The sequence below is a fragment of the Toxotes jaculatrix genome, chromosome 13 (genome assembly GCF_017976425.1).
Source record: "Toxotes jaculatrix isolate fToxJac2 chromosome 13, fToxJac2.pri, whole genome shotgun sequence".
NCBI lineage: Eukaryota > Metazoa > Chordata > Actinopteri > Toxotidae > Toxotes > Toxotes jaculatrix.
Genome location: NC_054406.1, coordinates 9,894,075 through 9,919,090, shown reverse-complemented (window position 1 = coordinate 9,919,090; position 25,016 = coordinate 9,894,075). Strand labels below are relative to the sequence as shown.

Here is a 25,016-nt window from a genome sequence, read left to right as displayed (position 1 = left end):
AGATAACACGGTCTCTAACCTGACCAACCTGGGGAAAGGAGCAGAATTAGTACAGGAAAGGCCATAAGGGAGTGTCTGAGAGTGTGTTTAAATGTGTGTGTGTGAGCCTGCACAGAGAAGTGTTCCTGTGCAGTGGAGACAGGTTAACTGCCAGTGTCTGCACACAACGGAAGACAGGCCAGAGAGCTGCCGCCCCAAACATCCGTTATTTAGGGAACAGCCATTGATCTCAGTCTTTCTCCCTCCCCTCCTGTTTCTCCCTCTCTCTACATCTGTTCCCCCTCTCTCTGCTTCCCTCACACCTGCTCTCTTGCTCGCTCTCTCTCTCTCTCACCTCCGCCCCCTGTCTCCCTTTGCCCACCACTTAGTCTGCCTTCACTCTCTGCCTCTCCCGTCTCTCCTTGCCAAGCTACGTCAGTCAGCAGCTCGACCACCGAGCAAAATCACTCTACACTGAATTATAAGTCCTGTTTTTTTCCTTGCCTTCCTCCTACCCCCTGCAAGTAGTAGGTTTGTGTGGTGAGGAAGCGGCTTCGACTCAGTGTAGTTTTGACAGTGTGTTACTGATAGCCACGCAAACCGCATGCACAACATGAAAAGGGCTCTTGGATGTTTCTTTTTTTTTCCCCCTCTCTTCCACTTCCCAAGATTGTTTTCCCACACAGTCAATCCCCCTGCGCTTCTGCAGAATGATGTGAATCGCAGGAGACCTGTGTTTTTTCGCCATACAACCACCAAGTGGGAGACTAAGGAATTTTGACGATTGTCAGGGTTTCCCCCCAGTTTGCAATCGCTCGCTATTCGGGTTCCCTTTCCCACTAAAGTTTCGGAGCGTGGGGGAGGATGGTATCCTGTCAGAAAGATCCAGGAATTCTCTGTGTGAGCACTCAGTACAGTGAGGACTCAGTGGGGAGAGAGAGGCCGGTACACTGAAGTCATTGTAAGCCAGCCAGCCACCCACACGTGGTTCGCTAGGCTAGCAGATACATATCCACTCTCATGACTTCAGGGACAAGAGCTGTGTCCTGAATCCACACTATACTGACACCACAAAAGTATACATTATTTATGTATGCTGTAGTTTGCCAACTACAGCACCAACCTATGTTAAACAAACTGTAAATTTGGATTGTAGTTGAAAATTAAACTTTTTTTTTTGCCAAGATGTTTCTGGAGCAGCCCACAATGAGTTTTCTTTTTAATTCCTTTTATGCATTATGATACAACAGTTTTAATCAACAGTGGACTCAACAAAAAGGCAGATTAAGTTTGCATAGCCTTTGAGAAGGCTGTTTTGGTCACTTTTCCTTAAAGAATGAATGAGATACTCAAAACCTGCTTAGAAGCAGTATGTATTATGGAAGCGGGACGAATCTCAGAGTTATTATGGAAATATGTGACAATATTAGGATGCAACAAAGAAGAATATGCTTAAGTTGAACGGTTATCAAACCCAAGTAGTCAAGCTAAGATGCTGCACTCTGAGGTGTAGCAGTTGGGTTTTGTGTTTTGTCTGTATAAACAAGCATTTTATCACATTAGCGCCTACACACACTCTCCAGCTTCTCTGGTGTGACTCTGAGCTTTGCATTATATCAGTACAGCTCATCACAATGGAGGAGTATGTGTGAGTGTGTGGCTTAGCATCACCTCGGCTTTGCTCGTCACAATGGAGGAGTATGTGACAGTGCATTTACGTGTGTACTAACTGTTCTCCCCCTGGTTCCCACACCTCCATTTACCACCTAGGTCACATCCGCCACTTTCCTGGTAAAGTGAATGGCTCCTAAGTCGATGGAAGGCCAATACAGTCAGAGCAAATATGGCCTGTCGTTTCAAACAAACGCTACTCCCCTGCTCGCACACACCTACGCACACTGTCACTCACTCTGTCTCGCATACACAAACACCAGTTCTCTGAAATTACCATCTACAAGACATAATGATGTGGCTTGCTATATAGAAACAGCATGGTGCCATCTCTCTTTTGTTATGCATGGATAAGTGGGATCAAAGACACTAGCACCATACTGGGGCAAATGTCAGGTTCCGTTACCAACTACTGCTTTTTAAAAAAAAAAAAAAAAAAAAAGAAATCAACAGCATGACCATGTACAGTCCTGTATGGTAAAAGTCACATTTTGTGATTTTGTGAAGCTAATTTACTGGATATGAACTGTGCTAACTGGGTTCCATCTTTGGCCAAAACCAAAAGAGACGTGGGATCTGTTTCCTGGCAATCGAGTGTCAGCACCAGAGAGCTGAGTGGACCAAACGTAAGAGGCTGTGGATGTGACTACTCTTTGGAAAACCAGCATTGACGTAACAAAGATTTCCCCTCTCTAAGCTCTTGATGTTTATTGGTGATGGAGACTTTTCTTGCCAATTGTGTCATAATGAAACTCCTCTGAAATCAGGTAGTCTTCCTGTCAGTACAGCCGAGGAGGAGGAGGTGGTGCAGGGGAAAGTGTAAAGATGACTAAGATTAAAAAATTATCTGAAAATAATGTTTTTGCAAGAGCATATGACTGAAGCCAAAGATACTGTACTCCGTTTCCCTTTATACACACTTGTCACATGGTTTATTCTGAAAACAGGATCAAACACATTTAGAAAGCCAAAGTGAAATTTCTTCCAGTCCAAGGACATTGTACAACATGTGAATTGCTGGTTAAAGTAACTATTTTTACCACAGTTCCCAACACTACCATTCAAAGTACTTTGCATGACCAAACCACAGGAGGCCAGACAGGAGGCCCCTGCCCTATCACTGGGGAAACCCTGTGCATGTTTGCGTGCCAGGCATCTCTCCCGCTGGTTTGAATAATTAACTTGGGGCCTGTTTATCCTCTGGGCTTATTCAGAGTTGCTGGACCGTTGCTTCACCCTTTTTAATTCCTTCAGGTTTTGGCTAAAAACATGGAGACGGTGCTGGCTCTTATGGGACTGTGCTGAAACACACCACACACTTTCTCCTCTTCAGGGTGTGAAAGTTTGTGGTTTGTGGTGACCAAGTCATTTCAGAAAGAAAACAAAAAGAGAAAAGACTCCCTTGCAGGACAAGATGATGCACAGCTTCTCTGATCTTTTCCCAGTTACCTAAAACATGGGGATTTCTGCTAATTGTGTTCATGCTTTTTGAGTCTGAGTGAAGGGTGTAGGTACAGAGTATAACACATATGATGAGAAACATATATAAAACAGGAGTAACAGTAATGGAAAACCTCAGTTATGAGAATAGTTGCAACGTAATGGAACATGCTGTGTTTTTCATCATTTTCTTCAAGTTTACTTATGAAATTTGTTCAAATCTTACTAATTCTGACCAGATTTTCGATAGACAGCCTACACTAAAGGTTTCAAGATAGCTGATAGTCTGAGTGAGAGAGTGTGAGACACTGCCATGTCACTTTTTGGTAGCCTTATACAAATAAGCTGTCAAAGTAACTTTAATCCATGCAAGTTAGCAAAAATAAATATAACTAACATGTATTTGAAGTTTTCCCAACCCGAAGTCACTTAGAAGAAGGGGAAGTAAAGAACCTCAGCAAAACACCAGCATTTCCGAATCAATGTTTTATTGACGTGACTGGTAGCGAGCAGCAGTTTTTATTGTATTTGGCAGGCTATTGATTTGAACACGTGCTGATCTCTGCGCTCATCTATATTCATTTGGACGCTTAAGGCATCTTAAAGAAAGAGAGGGAGAAAGGGTGCTTGTGGTCACAGGTACACTCAGACGCACACTTAAGAAAGAAAATGGAGGACCAATCCCTCGAGGCAATGCTCCATATGCACAGCGTGGTAACATTTCACAGCATGTTGTTAACACGTAGCTTTACTGTGTGTTCAATCAACCAACACTTCTACAAAGACAGATCTGAACATGAGTTAGCACCTAAAGAAAATCATACAAACAGCTTCAAGTGTATTTAAACCAGATCTTTGCAGCTTTTTACAGCACAGATTTTTTAAACTTGCATTTAAAGCATGTTTGCTAATGTATACATTTCATATGTTGTTCTGCCTTTATAAAACATAGCTAGGCAAAACGTAGCTCTTGTAAAGTGTACAACATACCCAAGGACATAGCTCAGCAGCCATTACGGAGCAATCTCCAGCTCTGGTTTCACTTCCCATTAGCCATTCAGAGCCATGACAATACCCAGGGGGGAGGCAGCGCAGCCCTGGCTTTTCCCCTCTGCCAAGGCCCTCATATTAGTCAGTTCTCTCTATATATACTCCACTAACTCTTCCACGAGGCCCATGTTTTGCAAGATGATTATATTTTTCACTAAATGTCAAAATTATCCTACCTACTCTTCCTGTGTCATATGGAAAGAGTGCGTGAAAGGAGACACTCAAGCCCCAACCTTAGTGACCCTGGGTAAACATCATCAAGGGCAGAGAGGTTATGCGCTTTCACATAATGAAAAAAAAAATCCTAAAATGAAATACAAAAAATAAATCCTTCACATTTGGAATAGAATTGTTTTGCAGTGTAATTGTACTGCAAAGATCTTATCCCTGCCCCGAATCCCTGTCCCAATGGCCAGGTCAGTCTTACCTTACCCCTGCCCTGAGCCCCTGCCCTTCTTTCCCCAGCTCCAGTCCCAGATTACCCATCAATCCCATTTTATTCCACTGGCTCAGACAGTCCACCAATCAGATGGCAGGATGGCGAGGATTAAGATAGTGGATTGGCTCGTGGGGGGGAAAGGGGTGGAGCAGCTCAGCCATCCCCTAACAACAGCAGCGTGCTCTGAAATGAGTGAGCACGAGAGACAGAGAGAATTCACTCGTCCAGTTTACCTTTCTCTAGTATTTAGTTCTTCCTCTCCCTCTTTACCAGCATCTCGTGCCAAAGTCCCTCTGCCTTTCTCTGCATCTCGCATGCACACTTGTTCCGTCTTAAAAATAGTGCTTTCCTCGCCCAGTGTCTTCTGCCCCTTTGCTCCCTCGGCTGTCAGTCTGCATATGACTGCTGACTCTGTTGCTCACAGGGACACTGAACAGAGCTCTGCCAGGGCCTCAGCCATCAAATACACACACACACACACACAGACACACACACAGACACACACACAGACACACACACACACACGTCTGATGCTGTGGAACCCGGAGGAGGTCAGGCTGGTTCCTGGCGGAAGGAAACAAATTACACACTGTGCTACACATGCCCACACACTCACACACAAATGCATATGTGCGCACACACATATGCAGTTGCACACTCACGAGCTGCTCCTCTCGGGTTGAACGGCGTCTCTTCGCTGACCTACTTCTTTACTGTCACTCAGAGGCAAACACTGGGCACACTCGCACTCAACAGAAACTCTGCAATAAAGCCTGCAATAAAGACAGCTGTTCGCATTATGTGAATGTTTAGGATCAAGAGGGGGCTCCTAACCTCACCAACCCAACCACCTCCCCCCCAACCCCCCCGCCTCGTTTGCCTGTGGTGAGGAGTCAGCAACAAAAAGAGGCCCCCTTCTGTAGACTGGAGGTGTTAACAGCCAGCTACAGCCTCAAGCAGCCATCTTGTCTGTTTGTGTGTGTATGAGAATAATAGAATGAGAGTAAAAATGAGAAGCAGAAAGATGTCTGGAGAGAGTCTGTTTTATTATTATCATCACACAGGCGCCTTTCAGCTACCCAGTATGAATGTCACCATTTTTGGCATATTGTCACTCTTTAATTCTATCCTATGATCCTCTTATGACAGTGAAAGATCCTTTTTTCATCGCAGCTGTGGGCATCTCTATTCAGATATGCTTCAGACCAAAAATGGCCTTGACATGCTTTCTCTGCTGCTTTACTTTAGGAGTTCCTTTTAGAAATAGAAAATGTTTATTTGAAACTGATAGAGAGGATTGTAGCACTTCTTCTTCTACCAAGTGCATCAAGCATGAACAACATTCTCTTGGCCTCTGACAAGTCCACTTGTGGTTTGTTTGCAGGTTATTTCTAACAACGGGAATCTTAACTTGTGTGTATTTAATTCTTGTGCTGTAAAGAGTCTCTCAGTTCAGCTGTGTGTCAACTGCCATTCAGTCAAGATAAGCAACTCTTGGATTACAGCCTGTGACTACAGAACACAAAAGCACAAAGTTCTGCCATTCATATCCAGCATCACCAAAGAAACCCACGGGACAGCAGTTATATTTTCTTTTAATTAAGCAAATCCTGTTTGGACACAAGATTGAAAGTTGTCTCAAATTATAACTTCAGGAATGAGGTCTAAGCGCAGGGTTTCATGCTCTAAACATAAGAGATATCTGGATGGACCATCTGCTTTAAAAGCCAGTTAAACATGGAGTTTCAGGTAATTTCCAGCGAGAACTTGATATATATGAAGTCTCTGGCTAAATCAATGCAGTGTAGTGTTACCGTGCAGCTGTGGTGTATTTTCTGATCGACGCTGCGGTTTGCCACTTTCATGGATTCAAAGCTAGTTGATCACAACTGTTTGTGCCGTAACACCTGCAGCTAAAACAGGTGAATATTAAGAGAGGAAGAGAGGTGCTTCCCAGACACACAAAAGCCTTATCACAGAGCTCCAACCATTGCACACACACAACCGAGACACAGGAAGCTCACAGAGGGGGAAGCATGTGCCCATTGTCAGGGGGTCTCATGAGCCCCCCTGCTCTTTCAGCCTTGACAATAGCTGCACTGATAACACCTACCAGCTAGAGAGATACAAAAGGAGAGGGTGAAGGCACAGAAAAGGGACAAAGAAAAATAGGAGAAAAAGGCACTGCAGCCAGTCGGTGGATATCCGCTCACTTCCTTGCCTTGCCGATCACTTTTCCCCATAAGAAAAGTAAAGCCTTACACGAGTGCAACTTTTTTTCCCCCCTCCTCTCATGAGACAGTAAACAGCTCGCTCCTGAAAAAGCTGAGCTAGGCTGATATATCTTGATAGCCTTGCATTGGGTGCATCAGTCAGCCAGTCATTCAATCACACAGTCAGTCAGCCGCTGATGGGTCAGGCTGGGTACGCTCAGAATAAACTCCACCAGTGAATGACAGCTGCCTTCGTAAATCAATCCATCTGACAAGTTATTCATACATCAACGCCCTCGTTTATGGAAATCATATGCAAACTCGCTGTCGAGCACTAGATGCATTTACAAGGGTTTGACTTATTCAATTCCCCCACAAGATCTTTTGGTGTTTTTGCAGTGCAGAAGAAAAGAGATAATTTTTACGGCAAGCTTTTTACTAAGAAGGGGAGAGAATGATAAACTGCACTAGCTTGGAGATCTCTACAGTGTAGACACATGAAGCACACACACTCCTTAGTAGAGACGAACGGAGACGAAATAAAAGCTAAATGTGTCTGACATCAAATTTAGTACTTGAAAACCTAAAATCTAATTTTCTTTACAGCAGCAGAGGTTGGAGAAAAATAGATTTTAAACACTCTTATGATCTTGTAACCACAGGCACAGCTAGGAATTCTGGGTCTCATGTCAACAGCTTATTCCAGGTCTGAAACAATAAACATCTAATCCCTGTCATGTTACAGGGCCCCTGTGCAGCTCTGGGCCCCCTGAATCGATCAGGGTTTCCCCAACCCCATACGGTGCCCCTGCCTGTGACACAAGTGAAAGAAGTAATCAATGGGATTTAGTGTGTGCTACAGATGCAATAACAAGACCGGGGAATAAAAGATTTAGAGCCGCGTGAGAGCTTACTTGGATGGATGACTGACAGATGGGTTCAGTGTCATGCAATAATTCTCATGAAACAGGGCGAGTGTGCATGGTTGTAGGTTCACAACCAGTGAAACAAGCAGTTTAATTTCCCATAACACCACCTTGGCCAGTAGTTCTACTTGAGATGATATGCAACAAGGCTAAACTGTTCCGTTAAACCCTGCAGACACTCAATCAGGGTCAACAAGTTTGACCTGAGTGAAAAACACTATGTGATCACCTCAACAACCTCTTGTATTTTTCCATTAATGATACCACAGTGACGGTTCTGTGTTAACCTTAAAAACAAGCCCTTGACTTGTTGCATTTAACTAAACTAATTCAATAAAACGAGGTGCCAAACAATTCTCTCGCTCCAGTTTAAACAACACTGATCAGGAGAAATGGCACGTCACGTAAGAGGAAGTTGACACTGAGATTAAAAATTCAATATAGGCCAAGTCACTCGATATCACTACCATCATATTTCAGCCACACTAATCAAATTCACAATCATGACCTCTGGGGAATATTAAATGTGTATATAACGTGTCATCTCTGAAATGTTTTGCAGAGGAGATATCCATCTACACTGGTAAATACAGCGTAAAGGCGAGCCAGCAGCAGTTGTAGTAGCTACAACAAATTCACTCCCCATAAAAATGAGCAGTGGATGGATTTCACCGTGCAGCTTGCCAGAACCACGGGAGGGAGACTAAATGATTATGTTACAACAACACTGCTCCAGCTTTCAGAAAACAACAATCAGGGTCTAGGTAGGATATTGCAGCCCAGCAAAATTAAAGGGGAGTGGGAGTCAGACAGACTGAAGGAGGGAGAGTGGGAGACAGATTTTATGGAGATCATCTGGGGCTGAGTGTCTCTGACAGTGCTGCAGAGCAAGCAGAGTCAAACAACTACAAAGTAGACTGCCCTGAAATTCATACATCCTCTTTATGGGGTTGACAGGAGGAGGAGGAGGCACGGAAGAGATAAGCTCCTTCTATGTCCAAGCAGCTATGACAGACTGATCCCGTGCAGAATATGACCTGCCAATCAAACTGTCCTACGGCCTTTTCAACACGCTAAAGTTTAAACCCCAAACGACAACACTTCCTCTCAACAGACAGAGTTGCACCACTGGGGACAAAAGAAAAACTATGTCTGTGCTGTGCCCTGGAAAGGGTTAACCGGCAGCAGGCTGAGCCTAATGCATATTGTCAGGGAGATAAGATTACGAGTTAGTGTGGTGGTTAATGGAAGCCACCGCAGCCCTCCACTGACAGTTGACAGGAAAAGCAGGAACAGGGCCTGACCATGGTCACACGAATACCCCTTTTAGCAGCGAGATTTTAACCTGCCTCTGCGGCCAAAATGTATGGGTCAATGTGTATCATTCAAACTGCCTTCACAATTCCTGACTAAGGAGAAACTGAATTGCATTTCAGTGAGTTCCTCGCTTGTCCTAGGACATCAGTGTCCGAACTGCAACAACCAAAAACTAACCTGTGACATATATAAGCCTTGTATAAATGGGCCACAAGTGTGGCCCAACACATCTAGCACCCACATCATATTTTTATTGCCAGTATGAAAATATTTAAAGGGACAAAGACCACATATCTATCACTTAAAGCAACATTTTAATATAGACCTACACAACCATGTCACGAGTTTAGAAGACTGACACTAGATTCAAAACCAGGCCATGCTTGTTCACACAGGAAAAAGAAATCACTTAGGGAAGCCATGAGTGATAAGACCATTTTTATCATGCAAAATAGACCTGCAGATACTAGAGTTAGGGCAGTTGCACAAAGTTGCGGTGAGAGTTTAGTATACATATAAAATTTTTAATTAAAATTCAAAATATGTACAAAACAAAAGGAGCAGCAGCTCAAACCATTCACAAACGTTACTAAGAATCCCAGACAATGTAGAAATTTGCCATGCAGATTCCAACTGCTCATTTACAACTCACCTAGACCTCATAGTGCTACATCCAAAGCCTATTTTCTCTGTATTCTACTGTGTCCAACATCTTAAGCCTTTTTAAAGCCTCTGTTTGTGTGTGTGTGTGTGTGTTGCTGTATGACTGCAGATTACAGTGTAGCTAGAGAACGTTATGAAACAAAGCCAGGGCTTAGGCAAGGGAGTTCCTCTGCTTAGGGACTAGTAGTGCAGGCCCAGGAGTCCATTCCCTGGCACAACCGCTGGCACACACAAAAAAAAAGGACAAGAGGCAATTAAGAAATGATTTTCACCTCGCAGCTTGGGACAAAACCCCTGTACCTCACCCCACCCCCCTTTTTCCCCTCACTCCACTATTGCACACAAAGGCAAAGTCTCTCAGGCCTGAGGGGCCCAGAGAAAGGGGGGATGAGACTGACAGACTACAGGGGACAGAGAGAGGGAAGGTGAGAGACGACAAGAAAAGAAGGAGAATGAGAATAGTGAGAAAAGGTAAAGGGACGTTTGTGTGCAAAAGAGAAGGAACAGGCATCGTCGGGAGAGGTGGAGTGGAAAGCAAAACTGTGTGGGAAAGAGGTGAATAATGGTTTTGGTACAGTGGGGATGAAGAATGAAGGTGATGCATGAGGGGCGATTAGATGGCGTCAGTTTAGCTAGCAACCTACAGAAGGGAGAGAGGTGGCCACATGCCCATAGCAGGCTCTTTCATTGGTAATTGACCTCAAAGGGAGCCTGGATGGGGAGTGAAATAAATGAATTTAGGTCCAAGCACAGAGAAGAAAGAGGTAGGTCAAAAAATGTCAACCATATACCGGCTCAAGCTCCATGGCTCGAACGAGTACAACTTTATCATTAGCCTGAGAAATATTTTGATGATAACACTCAGCAGCTGTGGGTTTGTTGATGAGTCACTTGGCTTGATGGTAGTCATCCACGAATTAGATAACTTCATTAGTGGATATAAATTCAGTATGACTGAGCCTTTCAAATGAATCCATTAGTGACGCTGGTAGTATAACGGACCAAATACACTGGGTTAAACAAAGTTTCTCACACACTAGTCAAGGCTGTTCTTACTTGTCAGTGGTTTATCATGCAACTTAATAAACCTCAAGAGTAAAATCTCTACTTCATCATCTGACACGCAGTCCACCCTGGTTGTGGCACAGTGCTTAATGTTACGGTTTGCACCTGTTCCTGGAAAGACTTGCCATTTCATTCATGACTAATTTTTTCCAATCTGTAAGGATATTATGAGCTGATTAGATGTATAGACATAATCCTTTATTGTTTAAACAATACAAATGGTTTAATATAGACATTTAACGCTGTAGTTCTAGTAGTTTGGTTCATCAGATAACTGAAAAACCCTAGTGGTATCTTGCCATGTAGATAGTTTTGGATTTACTTAACAGCAACGTGTCTTACCAAACACAACATCCATTTTATTATGAAGTAGAAGGAAACAGTCCCAATGAAACCCAGAACTGAAATGATGAAACTGGGTTAACTTGCAAAAAGAAAAAAAAAATGTGAAGCTACACCCTTTGATACCACTATGGACAAGTGAGAAAATATGGCCCATTACTGTCATTTAGTTTCAAGTTGCCAATTAACATGCACAAGATGTTCTGAGTCACAACAGTCATAATGAAACACACCACTTCAGTATAAGTATATGTACACATACTTGCTACTGCTCCGTTATAATTCATATTTGTTAATACATCTGTGTATGAGTGACATTTAATAAACTCACATATCACATCTCCACCTCAGCAACAAGACCAGAATTTTCAACCAGAATTAAAAACGACTCTCATATATGATGGAATGGTATGAGTAATATGAAATTCCACAACTTGATTTTAGTGACTGAACAGTGGGGGTGTTTGCTCATAATGAAAATGACTGTCGATAATTGTAACATAACTGATCTACTGTCAGGAAATTGGCCAATAACAAAAATTGTGATAGGTTACAAGTATCTTATGACTAATGCAATTTACTGAATAGATGTCACAACGGCTAGATAATACAAGCAAACTCTCTGAAAAGGATCTACAAATGAACAACAAACACTTTGGTGTGTGCTTAGAGCCAACACTTTAGTCTCAAGGAAAATTAAAAGTCTTAAATTTCCAAATTTCTATTTAAAAAAAATTAAACAGAAAACAAACACACACACACACACACACACAGGATGTCAACTTTTGTACCTGAAAATTCCCTTTGACTAAATTTTCTCAGTTTCACTACTACACACTTGATCTCTCCGACTCACATGATTGCAAGATAGATCTAGTAACTTCCCCACAATGCAGCCAGATGCTCCAACAACAATATAACTTTACTCGTCATCTGCTGCCTTACCACACCCTCATGAGCTGAAACAAAAAGGAAGAGCTGTTTGACTTGCTCAGAAACCTTGTCAGCATGTCAGTTTCTATAGAAACCTGGGGGTGGGAGGTATAAGTCCCCCCCAATCACGCACATACACAACAGAGACATACAGGCAAGTGGTTGGGGGGGGGTGGGGGGTATACTTTCTCATCACCATGGTAACTTCCTGCTAGTTGGCTTACAAATTATATTTACCCCGAGTTTGTTTCGATTTTCTCTTAAGTGCTAACCAACACCTGCATTACTCATTTCCAATGTATGAAAGTGAGTGTGCGTCTATGACAGTCGGGCTTGGATTCAACCAGTGGTTACCTCATTTCCTATCCACGTTCTCAAACAATTAAATCTATAAACAGCAAAGGCTCACGTCAGCTTTTGTGATGTGCATGTGCTTTTTCAGAAGCTGCATTTTATTTAGAGGGTTATTATGACAGATCAGTAGACAGGCCTCGCCTTTACCGCCATCACTGTGGATATTCCACTTGAGATGGTGCCTAATTTGATTATTTCTATCCTCTTGGATTTCTTCTCCTTGACGATCACAGGTTGTGATTTCCAGGGCTGGCCCTCTCCCCCCTGTGCCTTGTGATGTTTGATCCAGGGCCAGGGGAGGCTGGCCAGACATTCAGCCCAGACTCTGGCGCCCTTCCCTCAGTGTACCATGCACTCTAGCCCCCTGCTGTGAGGCCTGGAGGAAATCATGCAGCTAGGAGAATTGTGAAAGCCCTCATCTATTGAGCAGAGGTTAAAAACAGGGGGAACAATACCTTTGACTCACACTCTGCTTCTCTCAGTGGAAAAACTTAAAAAGCACCTATTGCTCAAAAAAGGAAAAAAAAAATCAATAGGCAAAAAAAAGGAAAATCAATATTCCTGTACTGACTCTTGTCAATTCATACTGTTTTTAATGCAGCCTTCCATTTAAATGAATAAAACAGAAATAATCCTAAGGATATGCTTCACATAAGAAGATTTAAGTGAGAAGAAACATTTAAGCAGAATATCACAGCAAAAAACTGTAATGTTTGGAAACAGCAAAAAAAAAAAAAAAAAAAGATGGACATTAAACACGGAAAATCTGTCCAGCAGCTCTGTAAATGTAATTTTTGCACAGGTAATACAGAAAGGACAAGATTTACCAGGTGCAAAATAGGGCCAAAATTATGCAAGTGCTTGCATGTTAGTATGTTGGGGTGTGTGTATCTAGTAGGGTGTTAGTTCACACAGCTGTGTAAGATCAAACTGGAGAAGATTCCAAAGTTTCCTTTGGCAGACCAAATGAAAACAAAACGGATGGAAGAATGTGAGATGCCCACTGAGTGGGAAACCGAGAGAAGAGAGCTGCAAAACTGCCAGCAACCTAATCATGTCGCTTAGCAGTCGGCTCCTTCAAGCAAATGATTACCGCACGCAACACACATAGTAAGTAAAATTAAAATTGAGTGCGAAGGGAAAAGATCCTGCCGATCGTGCAATAGCTCCTCCTCTGCAACTGAGTCAATTTCACATCTAGGCGAGGAGAAAATACCCCCGCTTCTTCCGTCCTCTCTCCAGCGCTATCCCACAGTAAAGCTCCCAACGCCTCTTTCCTCTCTTTGTAGCTGCGCTGAGTAATAGAGTGAATGAGCTGAGCGGGAGGAGGTGAGAGAGATAGAGTGGAACAGAGGAAAAAAATGTACTTGGTATTCCATTACAAGACAAGATTGGGGGGGGTAATGTGTTTCTCGTGGTGGATGGAGGATGGGGGTGCAATAGGATAGATGCAAAAGGAATGTGTATATATTGATCTGCAAATCAAATAAACCGTTTATTCTGCCTCTTACAGTGCTCAACCACCAACCACCACTACCTCTTGTTTTCTCACATATGAGCTGACGCGGGAACCAGCATATCCGACAACTCAGCAACACAGACCCTTCCCCCAACTATGTCTCAGCATTACAACATGCTCCTGCCCAGTCCTCTAAAAACAGTTTGGAAGGTATAATCGGTGTGAGTGAGGGCCAGATGCAGTTACCACCTTTTCTTTAGCCAGTCATTTTCTCCCAAATCAGTCAAAAACCACAAGATTTACAACTGCTATTCTGTCTTGAATCAATATGCTTTGTATAAAACCTCTTTACGCCACACCACCTTCACCACATCTTCTACTGTTTTTTTTTTTTTTTTAATCGTTCAGTGAGGGCTGAAAAGTAGAGATTAGGCAGCAACAGTGGTCACCCAGCCACTTTGCTCCACTGGCTCATTACTCCCCTGTTAGTGGGATGGGGAGGGGGTGCCATCCCGAATTAAGGTCTCGCTTGCAAGGGGCAAAATGCTTGGTGAAAAAGGGTTGCATTCGAGAGCTCTTTAACGGAAGGGAGGTCACTGTTCCACAACTAGCCATGCATGTTGGAGAGCCACAAATGACTGCCGTAAAAAAAAAAAAAGAGGGATAATGATAGTTAAATATATATATTAAAAAAAAAGATCACTAGAAAATACCCTCATGAGAGATTAAATGAGAGAGCCAGTCATCGGCCAAGGCAATGCTGTGCCAAAGAGGACCTGCATAGAGTGGCCAGTGGCTTGTTGGCTGACGGAAACAAACTGCTCCATCATAAAAAGAATGATTCATAGATTACTACACTTGGTAGAAACCTCATGAGACTAACACATAACAAGAACAGTTATGAATGTACACTGAACGGTAAAATGAAAAAGTCAGCATATAGCTTTTTCTTGAGAAGGCCAACAGCAGAGAGCTTCAGGATTTCCTAATCTTAGCATCAAAGTCAGGACGTTTTATGATGGTGCCTGCAAAGTCTTACTGGCATATGTTTGACAGTGAAACTGTGGTATTCCTGGCAGAAAGAGAGGGAGTAATGGAGGATCGATACTGACTGAGCCTCTGCTCTGTTGCTTCATCCCTCGAGGCTTAATTCACTGGATGTGTAAAGACGATGGTGTCACAATAGGGGATCAGATGGGATTGACCACAGGATGAAAATGTAAGGAGTGTTTATTAAACTGATGTAGCTGAGATGAAGAGCAGGGAGAGGGTGAGCGGAGATCAGTCAAGAGGTTGTCTGAGTGATGTACATAATGGTCATTAAAAGCTAATGCCATATAAGCTACAATAGCTTGGTGATTCAAAAACAGGTGAAAAACAACTTAATGCCTCCTATTTCGGCTTTATAGAGCTTAAAGGAAAACCCAGGGCTAAGCTGAAATTTGAACTACAAACAAAAGTACCTGAAGATATGTTCAATTATTTTGTGTATTTTTCTCAAACAAAAAGACGTTTCACAATGTCTGAAGAAAGAAAAAAAAAGGTAAATTTAAAAAAAGAAAACTGTTAATTGTTTTCTTTTCTTTATGCTGTTGCTGAACGTCCTTCATGGGCCCCCATAAAGCCTGCAAGGCCAAACCAAAGACAAAGCTAAAGTGTTGATTCAGCTTCATAGGGATCCTGAATGGATAAGCTGTGGCAACCACTCACTCATTCACACACATACACGCACGCACACACATGCACATGCATGAGTGAGCATGTGTGTTCACACACACACACACACACACACACACACACACACACACACACACACACACACACACACACAGCCTCTCAGGGCCTGACCAGCTGTCTTGCTCCCCCATCTCCATCCAAACCCACAGGAGCAGGAGCATATAAATCACTCTGCAGAATGAAGACGAGCACGGAGGGAACGCACGTGGTGTACGTGACACACAAACACACACACACACACCCCCGCCTGCATTGGCCGCCCACAACTGCACTGTTTCCAGCCATGCCTTGTGTCCAACTATTGGAGCATATGCTGTAAAACACACCTAACACAGGCCTACGCACACACCGCTCATGACAGAAACACACATTGCGTATAACAAAGACAGTCACGCCCAGTTGGTCATTACTCCTCTAAATCTACACTGACGATTTCCACAAGACACCTTGCAAGGCTGGCCTTAAAACCAGTTTATCTCACCTGCTGACTGCAAGTGTATGCCCAGAGACCTTTGCCTCTGCGTGTGTGAGTGTGTGCCGGTGCCAGCAAAGAGAAGGAGATGGTGCTCAATGCCAACAGCTGATAAGAGAAAAGGTCATATTGCATAACAGGGAGTTTGCACCGTGTGTGTGTGTGTGACATAATTCTGTAGAAAACAGACGTAAGAGAAGAATAGGGAGGCAGAGACAGTAAAGGGTAAACAGGGAGAGAGTCTGTATTTATGTCAGAGAAAAAAAGCTGAGTGGTGATGCATTTGGCCGCTGAACATCCATCGCCGTTCCAAATTGAAGCCGGCAGCTCACAGAGCGCCTGTAATGATGCAGTAAACTCTCTGTTGGCAAAGCAGACTTTATTTAAGGGAGGAAAAAAAAAGCTTTCCCATCTCCTCATTTCAGCACGAACTTAATAAATACATAAATAAATAAGGCTGAATTAAAAGAGGCTGGGCTCGCCAAATTCACTCCCAGAAATTTTTCTGGCAGAGCTTGTCAAATTGGCAGGCCCAGAGAGAGGAGAGATGAGGCCAAAGGGACGTGAGGCTGGGCCTGCAGCGTGGGAAGGACTGCTTCCTCCCTGCGTTAACAGCGAATGGCTGAGAAGGGGGACACTAGAAATGCAATTATCACTAAGACACAACGAGATATAAGGCAGCAGAACACATCTGGTTATGTGTTGTGTGTTCTGACGGTTGCTAGAATTTAGCGCACACAGTGTGAGGTATATAGTACGCTTTATGTTTACTCTGCACAAAGTGAGTGACACACAAACTCCTAGTTTGTTTCAGTTATGTTCCCATTGTGCGTAAGTTGCTGGCAATCTTCATGAGGAGTTTTTGTATTCTTGGCAGTTACTTTTATGCCATGCTGATACAGTTTGGCAACATAATCAAAGTAGCTCTGCTTTGATTTTTCTCTACTGATTAAAAAAAATGAAGCTGGGTGACGTTGCTTTCAAATTAAAAAGCATTGTCCTCTGTTGCAATTTGTGTGAGGCTAGCCCTGCTCTGTCCTACTCGTTTCAAAACGCTCATCACTTTATAATCTGCATGGGGATTCATTCATAGAAAAACTGTCCTTTATGAAGCGATGCAGAGAAAATGAACAAGCACATGTGGAAAGCACTTTTATCTTTTACTGTAGAGCCTTTCACAGGTGCCACGTGGAACGTAACCATAGTGAACGTGGTCAAATAAACAGGCAGTAAAACGCTGCTTTTGCCACAGTATACTTTGGTTTGCCCTGGTAGCCATAGTGATGAGGAGGTTGCAAAGTGAACCCTGCCATGTTGCACACGTGAGGAGAGGGGAGCTTATGAAAGAAGAATTTGCATTAAAACATAAGGTTAAATGAAGCGCATTGAGGCTCAGGCACGGTGAAAAAACAACCCTGTGACCCTCTCTTCATGGTCCTACATGAGGCCCACATTTCATTTGGACAGCCCAAGAACGAGAGAGCGAGACAGAGAGACAGGGAGAGAGGGAGATAAAGAGAGGAAAAGGAGGAGAGGAGGGGGAGAGTCTGTGCCTTTGCACTCCCCATTCTGCCCCCACTCTCTGTTTTTGTTTCCTCTTTTTGTGCATGCTCAACGCACACACTCACAGTGCAATGGATTTTCAACTTGGCCCTCATCAGTTGTGCGCCTGATGAAACAAACACTGACAGCCTCTTTACATTTGTAAAGGCCCCTGCAGCAGCTGTGCTTGTCCCACACACACCGTGCATGCACACAAACACACACTCACACACAACCTTTGAATCAGAGGCCTAGCCCCAGCTGGGGCCTACAGGAAGAGCCGACTCTGCACAAAATGGCCCTGGCTGCACTCTGCCGTGCTCTCCTGCTATTCTCGCTTACATGCATTCACAAACACACACACACACAGTGTGTGTCATGTTTCGTTAGACAGAACAACACTGCCACACATTAGCTCTTGGTACCTCAGTCATTACACAGCATCTCCCCGTCAACCACTAGCATAAAAGGCAAACAAAAATTAAGAAAATGAACCTATAAAAGATATTTTTAAAAACATCTGACTAAGAGCAAAGAGAGAAAGTGCACATGCTTATTCCTGCAGTGTCACTCAATCTGACTTTAGTGACTAAGCATCTTTGGAGGGAAAAAAACTGACAGGGCAATTTGGCTTTTCTTTTTGGTTCTGTTCACAATGACATCTATCAATCCTAGTGGAAAATGACGATTGCCTTGCCTTGTTTGCTTTTATTAGGGACTCACCCCCCCCTCACCCCCAATCATTTTATGACGGATGAATTTTAATATCATTCGCAAATAGTGGGTGTTTGTTGGGCACAAGGTGGGGGTGGGGAGGGGGGTAACAACTCACACCCATGTTTCAGGGGAAATGGTTAAGCCAAGCATGTATAATTGTCTTACGCTAATTAAGGGGGGTAGGGGGGAGGGGGTGATCAGTAGGGGCCAAGAGTCCTGTCTCAAAGCCTCTAGGGGGGGCTTGGGGATCTGGACTCCTCCAGGTTGTTGTAGAAATGCACATTTGTGAGCCTTATTTGGTCCAGGCCAGACTTAACGCATCAGCTGCAGCTGCCGAAAACACATGACAGATGTGACACACATGCACACGCACGCATGTACACACACACACACACACACACACACTCACACTCTCTCTCTCTCTCTCACACACACACACACACACACACAGGACAGAAACATGCATCCTGCAGTCGGGCACACAGACACACCATTTTCCCAGCCCTGATTCTCTGGCTCCAATTCTAATTATACATCCAAGTTATGAATAGACCAAATAAGAAAAAAAAAAGCCCATCCAGTTTTAGAGTGTGAGACACCGTTGGCTGTCACAGTCTGGCTCAATTTTAAGTGGGGACTTTTGTTTCAGTTAGTCTTTATTTCTATGGCACATCCTGTTTCCTCAATTCAGAGGAAGACAGACAAAACTTTACAGGATCAAAAATTTTGTTATCTTTGCAATATTCAACCCACTTTTCCAGCGTATGGAAATTAAAGTACTGAAAGTACTTGGTCATGGCTAGAGAAAAATCACTGTCATGGGTGAACTTTAAAAAAGTCATTGCTGACTACAAATACAGGACACTATGGGATGGTGATGACTACAGCAGAACATATCTAAAAAAAAAATTGAGAGAGGCGCAATGTGTATCACGTTAGATTTACTTTTTCTGTCATTTTACATATCAGTTTGTCTTCTTAAGGATGACTCACATTTGTGTTACTTTCCAACAAATAAATGTTGATGCCAATATATTTATCCATAGACAATGTATGTTTTGGGTAATACAGATGTATTTAAATTACATCCTTTTAGCGAAGGGGGTTTTTTTAAAAAATTTTTATCTCTGTTATAAGATGATACCATACATGGACATGGACCACAGAAACCATTCCAAAAGTGATAAATTAAAAGCTCAATGATATGCTCCTCTGGAGTGGGTGTTTGCTAGTTGTCATCATCTATTTGTTTATTTTCACCAGAGGCAGAAACCCTGTGGACACTTGAAAGACTGAAAGAAGTTCTTGAGAAAAATGATTATTTTTATCCTATGCTTTAATTCGACATGAATGTTTAAATTTACTTCAGAGAAAAACAACATTTCAATGAAGAGGAAATCTTCTGAACACACGAAAACAGACCTCTCCGCATTTAGACTAATTGTTCGCTTGCTCATACAAACCTGTTGCTCGGTTTGGCCTTTAGTAACATTTCCTTTTACCACAAAATAAATATTGTTCTGTTTTCGATGTATTCAGTCACAAACGTGTTTGCAAGGGGAAGCACACTTTTGTAGAGACACTCCACATGTTGTTTGGATGGGGGTTGTAGGGGGAGGGAGGGGGGGAGCGGTTAGCTCTGCTGACTTCAGCTTCAGACAACATATGCCTCGTGCAATTAAACACAACTACATGTCCATTAATCGCGTGACTGTAATCCACAGCAACTATTTATAAACAGATCAAAGAAGTGTAACAAACTTTAAAGCCCAGGCACGGAGGCCCGGCGTGTAGTCCTCATGAAAAAATGATGCGTGTTAACTTAGTCGCGCGATATGCTGAGCCACTCACACTTTGCAAGATTTAAAAGTCTTTGTTTCATTCATGGAGGAGGACAAATGGGTGCTCAGACCAAAGCCCTGAACCGAGACTACAATCTGAGCCCCAGGTGGGGCTGAACTGTTTTATTTCACAGTCCCCCCCCCCCACAAATTCACCAGTGTTACTTGCAGAAAGAAAATGGTTGCTTCTTGGTATCGCTTCATACATGAGCCTCTGCAATGCGACTGCACACAGTCGCTTTAAAAGACCGGATCAGTCAGAAACAGCACTCAGTCAACATCGTCCGTGTAAACGTTGCTGCTTCGTGTTGATTCGGTAGTCGAGGACGAGACCCTAACGCTTGTAAGCTTATCCCCCGTAGTCCTGCAAAAAATGGAGTTATCCCTCAGCGGGCTACTGCAATATGTTTCGTTCGCAGAGGTCACACGGAGACCTGCAAAATTAGCCTACAGGGACCCTGACGGACTTATCACAAATAGTAGGACTGATAGCAAAGACAACCTCGCAACAGCTAAAGCCCGTAAAGTGTCCCTGCAACGTTTCAAGTGGTGGAAACTGGACGGAATATGCTGAATTGCATGGCCCCCTTTCCTCCAGCTCTCCCTCACTCTTTATGGAGAAAATTAAAGAGCCACAACAGTCCGCGAAACATGTCGGTTTGCCAGCCTCACAGCAGAAATATATATTTGTGCGTGTGTGTTATGCACAGCACCAACAGACACAACGCTATCCTCAACACCAACTCCACATACGAGCTTCGGCATGAGGATGGTTTTACATATACATATATATATATATAAATTCTCACGGTGAGAGCCCAGGTTAAAGCGGAGATGAAAATGCTCAGCATGGGACGAAATGGAAGCCGAAATAGCTGAGCCATGGCCTACAGGCTTGTCTTCACGGCTCTGAATAGGAAGAAATGGGGGGCGAACAAAAGCCTTTTCTGCTAACACTTTGCCAAGTCCATCAATTTAAAACCTTTTATAGCTTTATCACGTAGCCAGGACACACGATGCATCCCCCCATCACGCGTTAAAACGAGTCAAAATGAGCGAAGCAATCCCTCCCCACCACCTCCTCCTCCTCCCCGAAGCACCCGATGTTCAAATACCCTAAAACATGTCTGGTGTCGAAGAAACGCTGCAACACAGACATTGAATAAACATTGCTGTCTCTTTAAATAAAAACCATGTAACTGTTAACACGTTGAGGTAACTTATAGCCGATAGATTTTAGAGGATATTTGACCCAAATAGTACACAAGCTGCCTGACGGTAACCTTCACAGTCCATGATGAAAGTTTATGCATTTTCATCGAGACGAGGAAGGCAAAGTTGAATAGAGCGACTGCATTTGTGAGCATTTTTAAGGCAAATGTGGTTTTACTTACGTATTTCTTTTGAATGATATTCCGCTTCGGTCTTTCCTTGCTCATCATGCAATCCCCAAAAATGTTTGGCTATAGAGAGAATGGCCACATGAATTTCTTTCTTTGACTCTCGCCTCTCCCGGAGCACCACCAAATGACGATTTAAATCCCCGGCTCGGTAGGAAAAGCTTGCTGGCTTTGCAGGATCCTCTTTCGGTGTTTCCCTTAAACTATTCGGATATAAATCCCAAAAAAATTCAAGGGTCGACGACGAACAGAGACGGACTGAACCCAAACTCACTTGGGGATAACATAGTCAAAACAAATGCAAAACAATAAGTTCCATTCGCCAGAACAGCTCGGCTTCTCGTCTCTGCGCACTCACTCCCGGCTCTTTTCAAATACATGAATATATGTGAGGTGATGTCAACAAGTTACATCTTGTTTGAGGTGAAGATACGATGAGAAATTAATAAATAAAATTAAAAATAAAACGTTAGGTCACGTCTTTTTGGCTGGAGCCTGCGGTCGACGAGAGAGCTATCCAGCGGCACTGCTCTACTGACTGAGAGCAGCTCCTTTCTTCGCCAGCCTCAGCCTCTCAGCCTATCACATCCTTCACCATTCAGCGGCAACTTCAAAATCCCACTGAGACAAGCCTAAACGCCAAACGCCGCCAAATATTCCTATACCATATTCTTTTATTGACTTATACTGTGTTTGTTGTGATTTTCATGGACATTTTGTCGTTATCTCACGTTAAATGGTGCGTTTTATTTCCTATAACATTAGTGTTGAGGCTTAATGCTTTAGGTGCATTTCAAGAGGAGGACTGGGTGGTCACAATTGAGTTTATACTACCTTTATACTGGTAGTATTTTAAATCCAGCGTTTGGATGATTAAGGTTTATCTATAGTTTAAGCTAAATGAAAAACGGGCTTAGATTGTTTTTCATTTCCTCATCATGATCTTAAGAAGAGCAATCACGTCTTCAACATACAGAATTCATTGTGTTTGTGGTAGTCTTATTTGTAAGGCAAAAAAAAAAGACAAATTTCAAGAGAGCTAAATAAAGAATTCTCAGAAGAAGCCAGGGGCCAAAAACTAGTAGGGGTTCCCAAATTTTTATGTTAATGACAGCTCCCAACCCCCACACTCCACACCACCCCCACAAACTCTGACCATGTGGTTAAACATTAGAGCATAGACTTGCATTTAGGAAATATCTGAGCAAACTTTGGTTGGTTGGCTTTAGTACCGAAAGCCTCAAGTCTGCGTGTGGTTGTAAACAGAGCAGGGTAATTCTTGCACGTTTGTCTCCTGGGCTCAGTAAATACATTAGCAATCAGAGGCTCCTTTCACACTGAAACAAAAACTGACTAACTGAAGCTCCCACTGAACTGATCAGCCGTCTAGCTGCATTTTCACACAATGCCCAACGAGAAATAAATGGCTATCAGAACACACTGTTGGCCTTGTTTACTTTCATGTTTTTCAGAATATTTACAAATTTTTTGAAGCTTACACCAACATCTTTGAAAAACATTTGTGTGTATCTCCACTCATGCATATTTGTTCAGATAATAGTCACACTTTTGTTTTATCCACTCTGCAATGACTGTGAGCTGACTGGGTGTCCTCATCCCCCTCACCAGAAGTGGGCTTGCTGTGTCATTACTTTAATAAACTGAGTGGGACGGTTGCTCTGTATGAACCCTGGAGGTAGTTAAGAGTAATGCGCGTGTGTAGTGTTACAAAGAGACACAGATTCATTTGTGGCCTATATGATTTTGAAGAGAGCTCTAACTGTAATGTTTCCTCATAAACTGACTTTTCCTTTGGTGCATCATCTGAGGGTATGTCTTTATCAGTTTGAGAATGTTTCGCCCCCTCAAGCACCCCTGCAGCGCACACCGGGTGAGAGGCTGACCCCAGACATCCACATTCACTGGCAATTTCGGGTTACAATGCCATTTTACCTGTATGCCTTTTCTCTGTGTAAGGAAACCAGTGTATAGGTATGACTAAGAAACGTTAAAAGCAGCTTCAGTATCTCTGTGAACCCCTCAAAGCTGGGCTACAATCAATCACCAGCATCCATGCAATCATGCTGATTTCATTATCATTCATGTAACGAGGAAGAGCTATCGATTGCTCTTCTATGTTTGATGTAGATTTAGCATAACGCACCAAATGATCAAAGCACTGAACTTACCCATGAATGCATGAAAAAAGACACCAAATCAATAGCTGACAGGTCAATATTTTGTGCATGTTTAATGCAGAGTAAAATGAATCCTAATCCTATATTTACAGGTAAATCCATGGACAGTAGACTATATATCAGAAATATTGTAAATCTTTGCAGTACCTTTCTATGAGCATATTCTTTCAGCCCCCTAATCAATGATGTCTTGTCCTCTGACAATGTCTGAGTCAAGCAGGCTATTTTGAGACGACGCTGTGGAACACACTGCCTTTAGCCCCCATCACCCTGCACTCTCAGGGGGTTTACCAGGGTCTTCTGCCCTGCTGGTGCTGACATTTAGGCCCACATGAATCAATGAGACAAGCTGTAGAGGGATGCCTGAATTTCACAGCAGCCCTCCTCACAGTTCACATTTAGCCCAAACCATGTACAGACAAACATTTTTAGCCTGATTTCCCCTTGTGCAGATTTCGTAAAACATGATGGGAGAACTGCTTTCTTTTTTTTTTTTTTGCTGTTCTGACAAAATCAAAACCATCTTGTTTCGAGTCCTTTAAAATTGTCTCTATTTTCAATCTTAAAAATCTTTAGTGTAGTGGTAAAATGTGTATCCTAAAACTGTAGCATCCAGTGTGTGAAAGACTTGTTAGAGACTGGTGTAGATCTGTTGTGGTCTGTTGTGTCAGTTGTGAAATAAATACATGATGGCCTCCATGAAGCACTAAACTTGTTGGTCAAATGCAGATGAGGATTTAGATGACTGATCTGTTTTTATTTGTAATTTATGCAAGTGAAAGCACACGAGACTGAGAGTGTGTTTGTGTCAGTATTTTTTTCTGTGTGTGTCCTTGAAGGGACAGCAGGTTTCAAAAGTGCTGTTTGGACTGCTCAGCGCTTGTATAAAGGGCTGAGACATTTACGCCAATGGATTTAAGAGTGTGTGTGTTTGTGTGTGTCTATATGCATGTGATGGAGAAGGCCAGGGATTGATTAGAGCTTTCACTCTCAATGTGGTTAATTGCCCAGTGAGGCTTAGCAGACGGTGCTAGCTAGATTGATGTCCGATAGCCAAGAAGAGGGGGAGTCGGAGAGTGTTTGTGCGTGTGTCTGTGTGTGTGTGTGTGTGTGTGTGTGTGTAAGATGGAGGGAGGGTGGGGCTGATTTACTGATTGAATGGTTAAATATTGCACTTTGTGGAAATAAACCCAAAGGAATTTCCTTCACATCTGCTGAAAATAAAAGAAAGAAATGGAGGAAAGAAAATACTCAGCCT

General features: G+C 43.0%; 1 protein-coding gene across 3 annotated transcripts in view; it reads right to left on the bottom strand.

Moving 5' to 3' along the window:
- The window catches only part of jarid2b (jumonji, AT rich interactive domain 2b), a 106,292-nt gene extending 84,194 nt beyond the window's left edge, over positions 1-22,098 (bottom strand). For all 3 annotated transcript variants that reach the window (XM_041053376.1, XM_041053377.1, XM_041053378.1), the window contains exon 1: positions 21,555-22,098. In XM_041053376.1, coding sequence (XP_040909310.1) covers positions 21,555-21,602 — 48 coding nt within the window. In that variant the 5' untranslated portion in view covers positions 21,603-22,098. The remainder of the gene's footprint in view (positions 1-21,554) is intronic.
- Between the last annotated feature and the right edge of the window lie 2,918 nt (positions 22,099-25,016).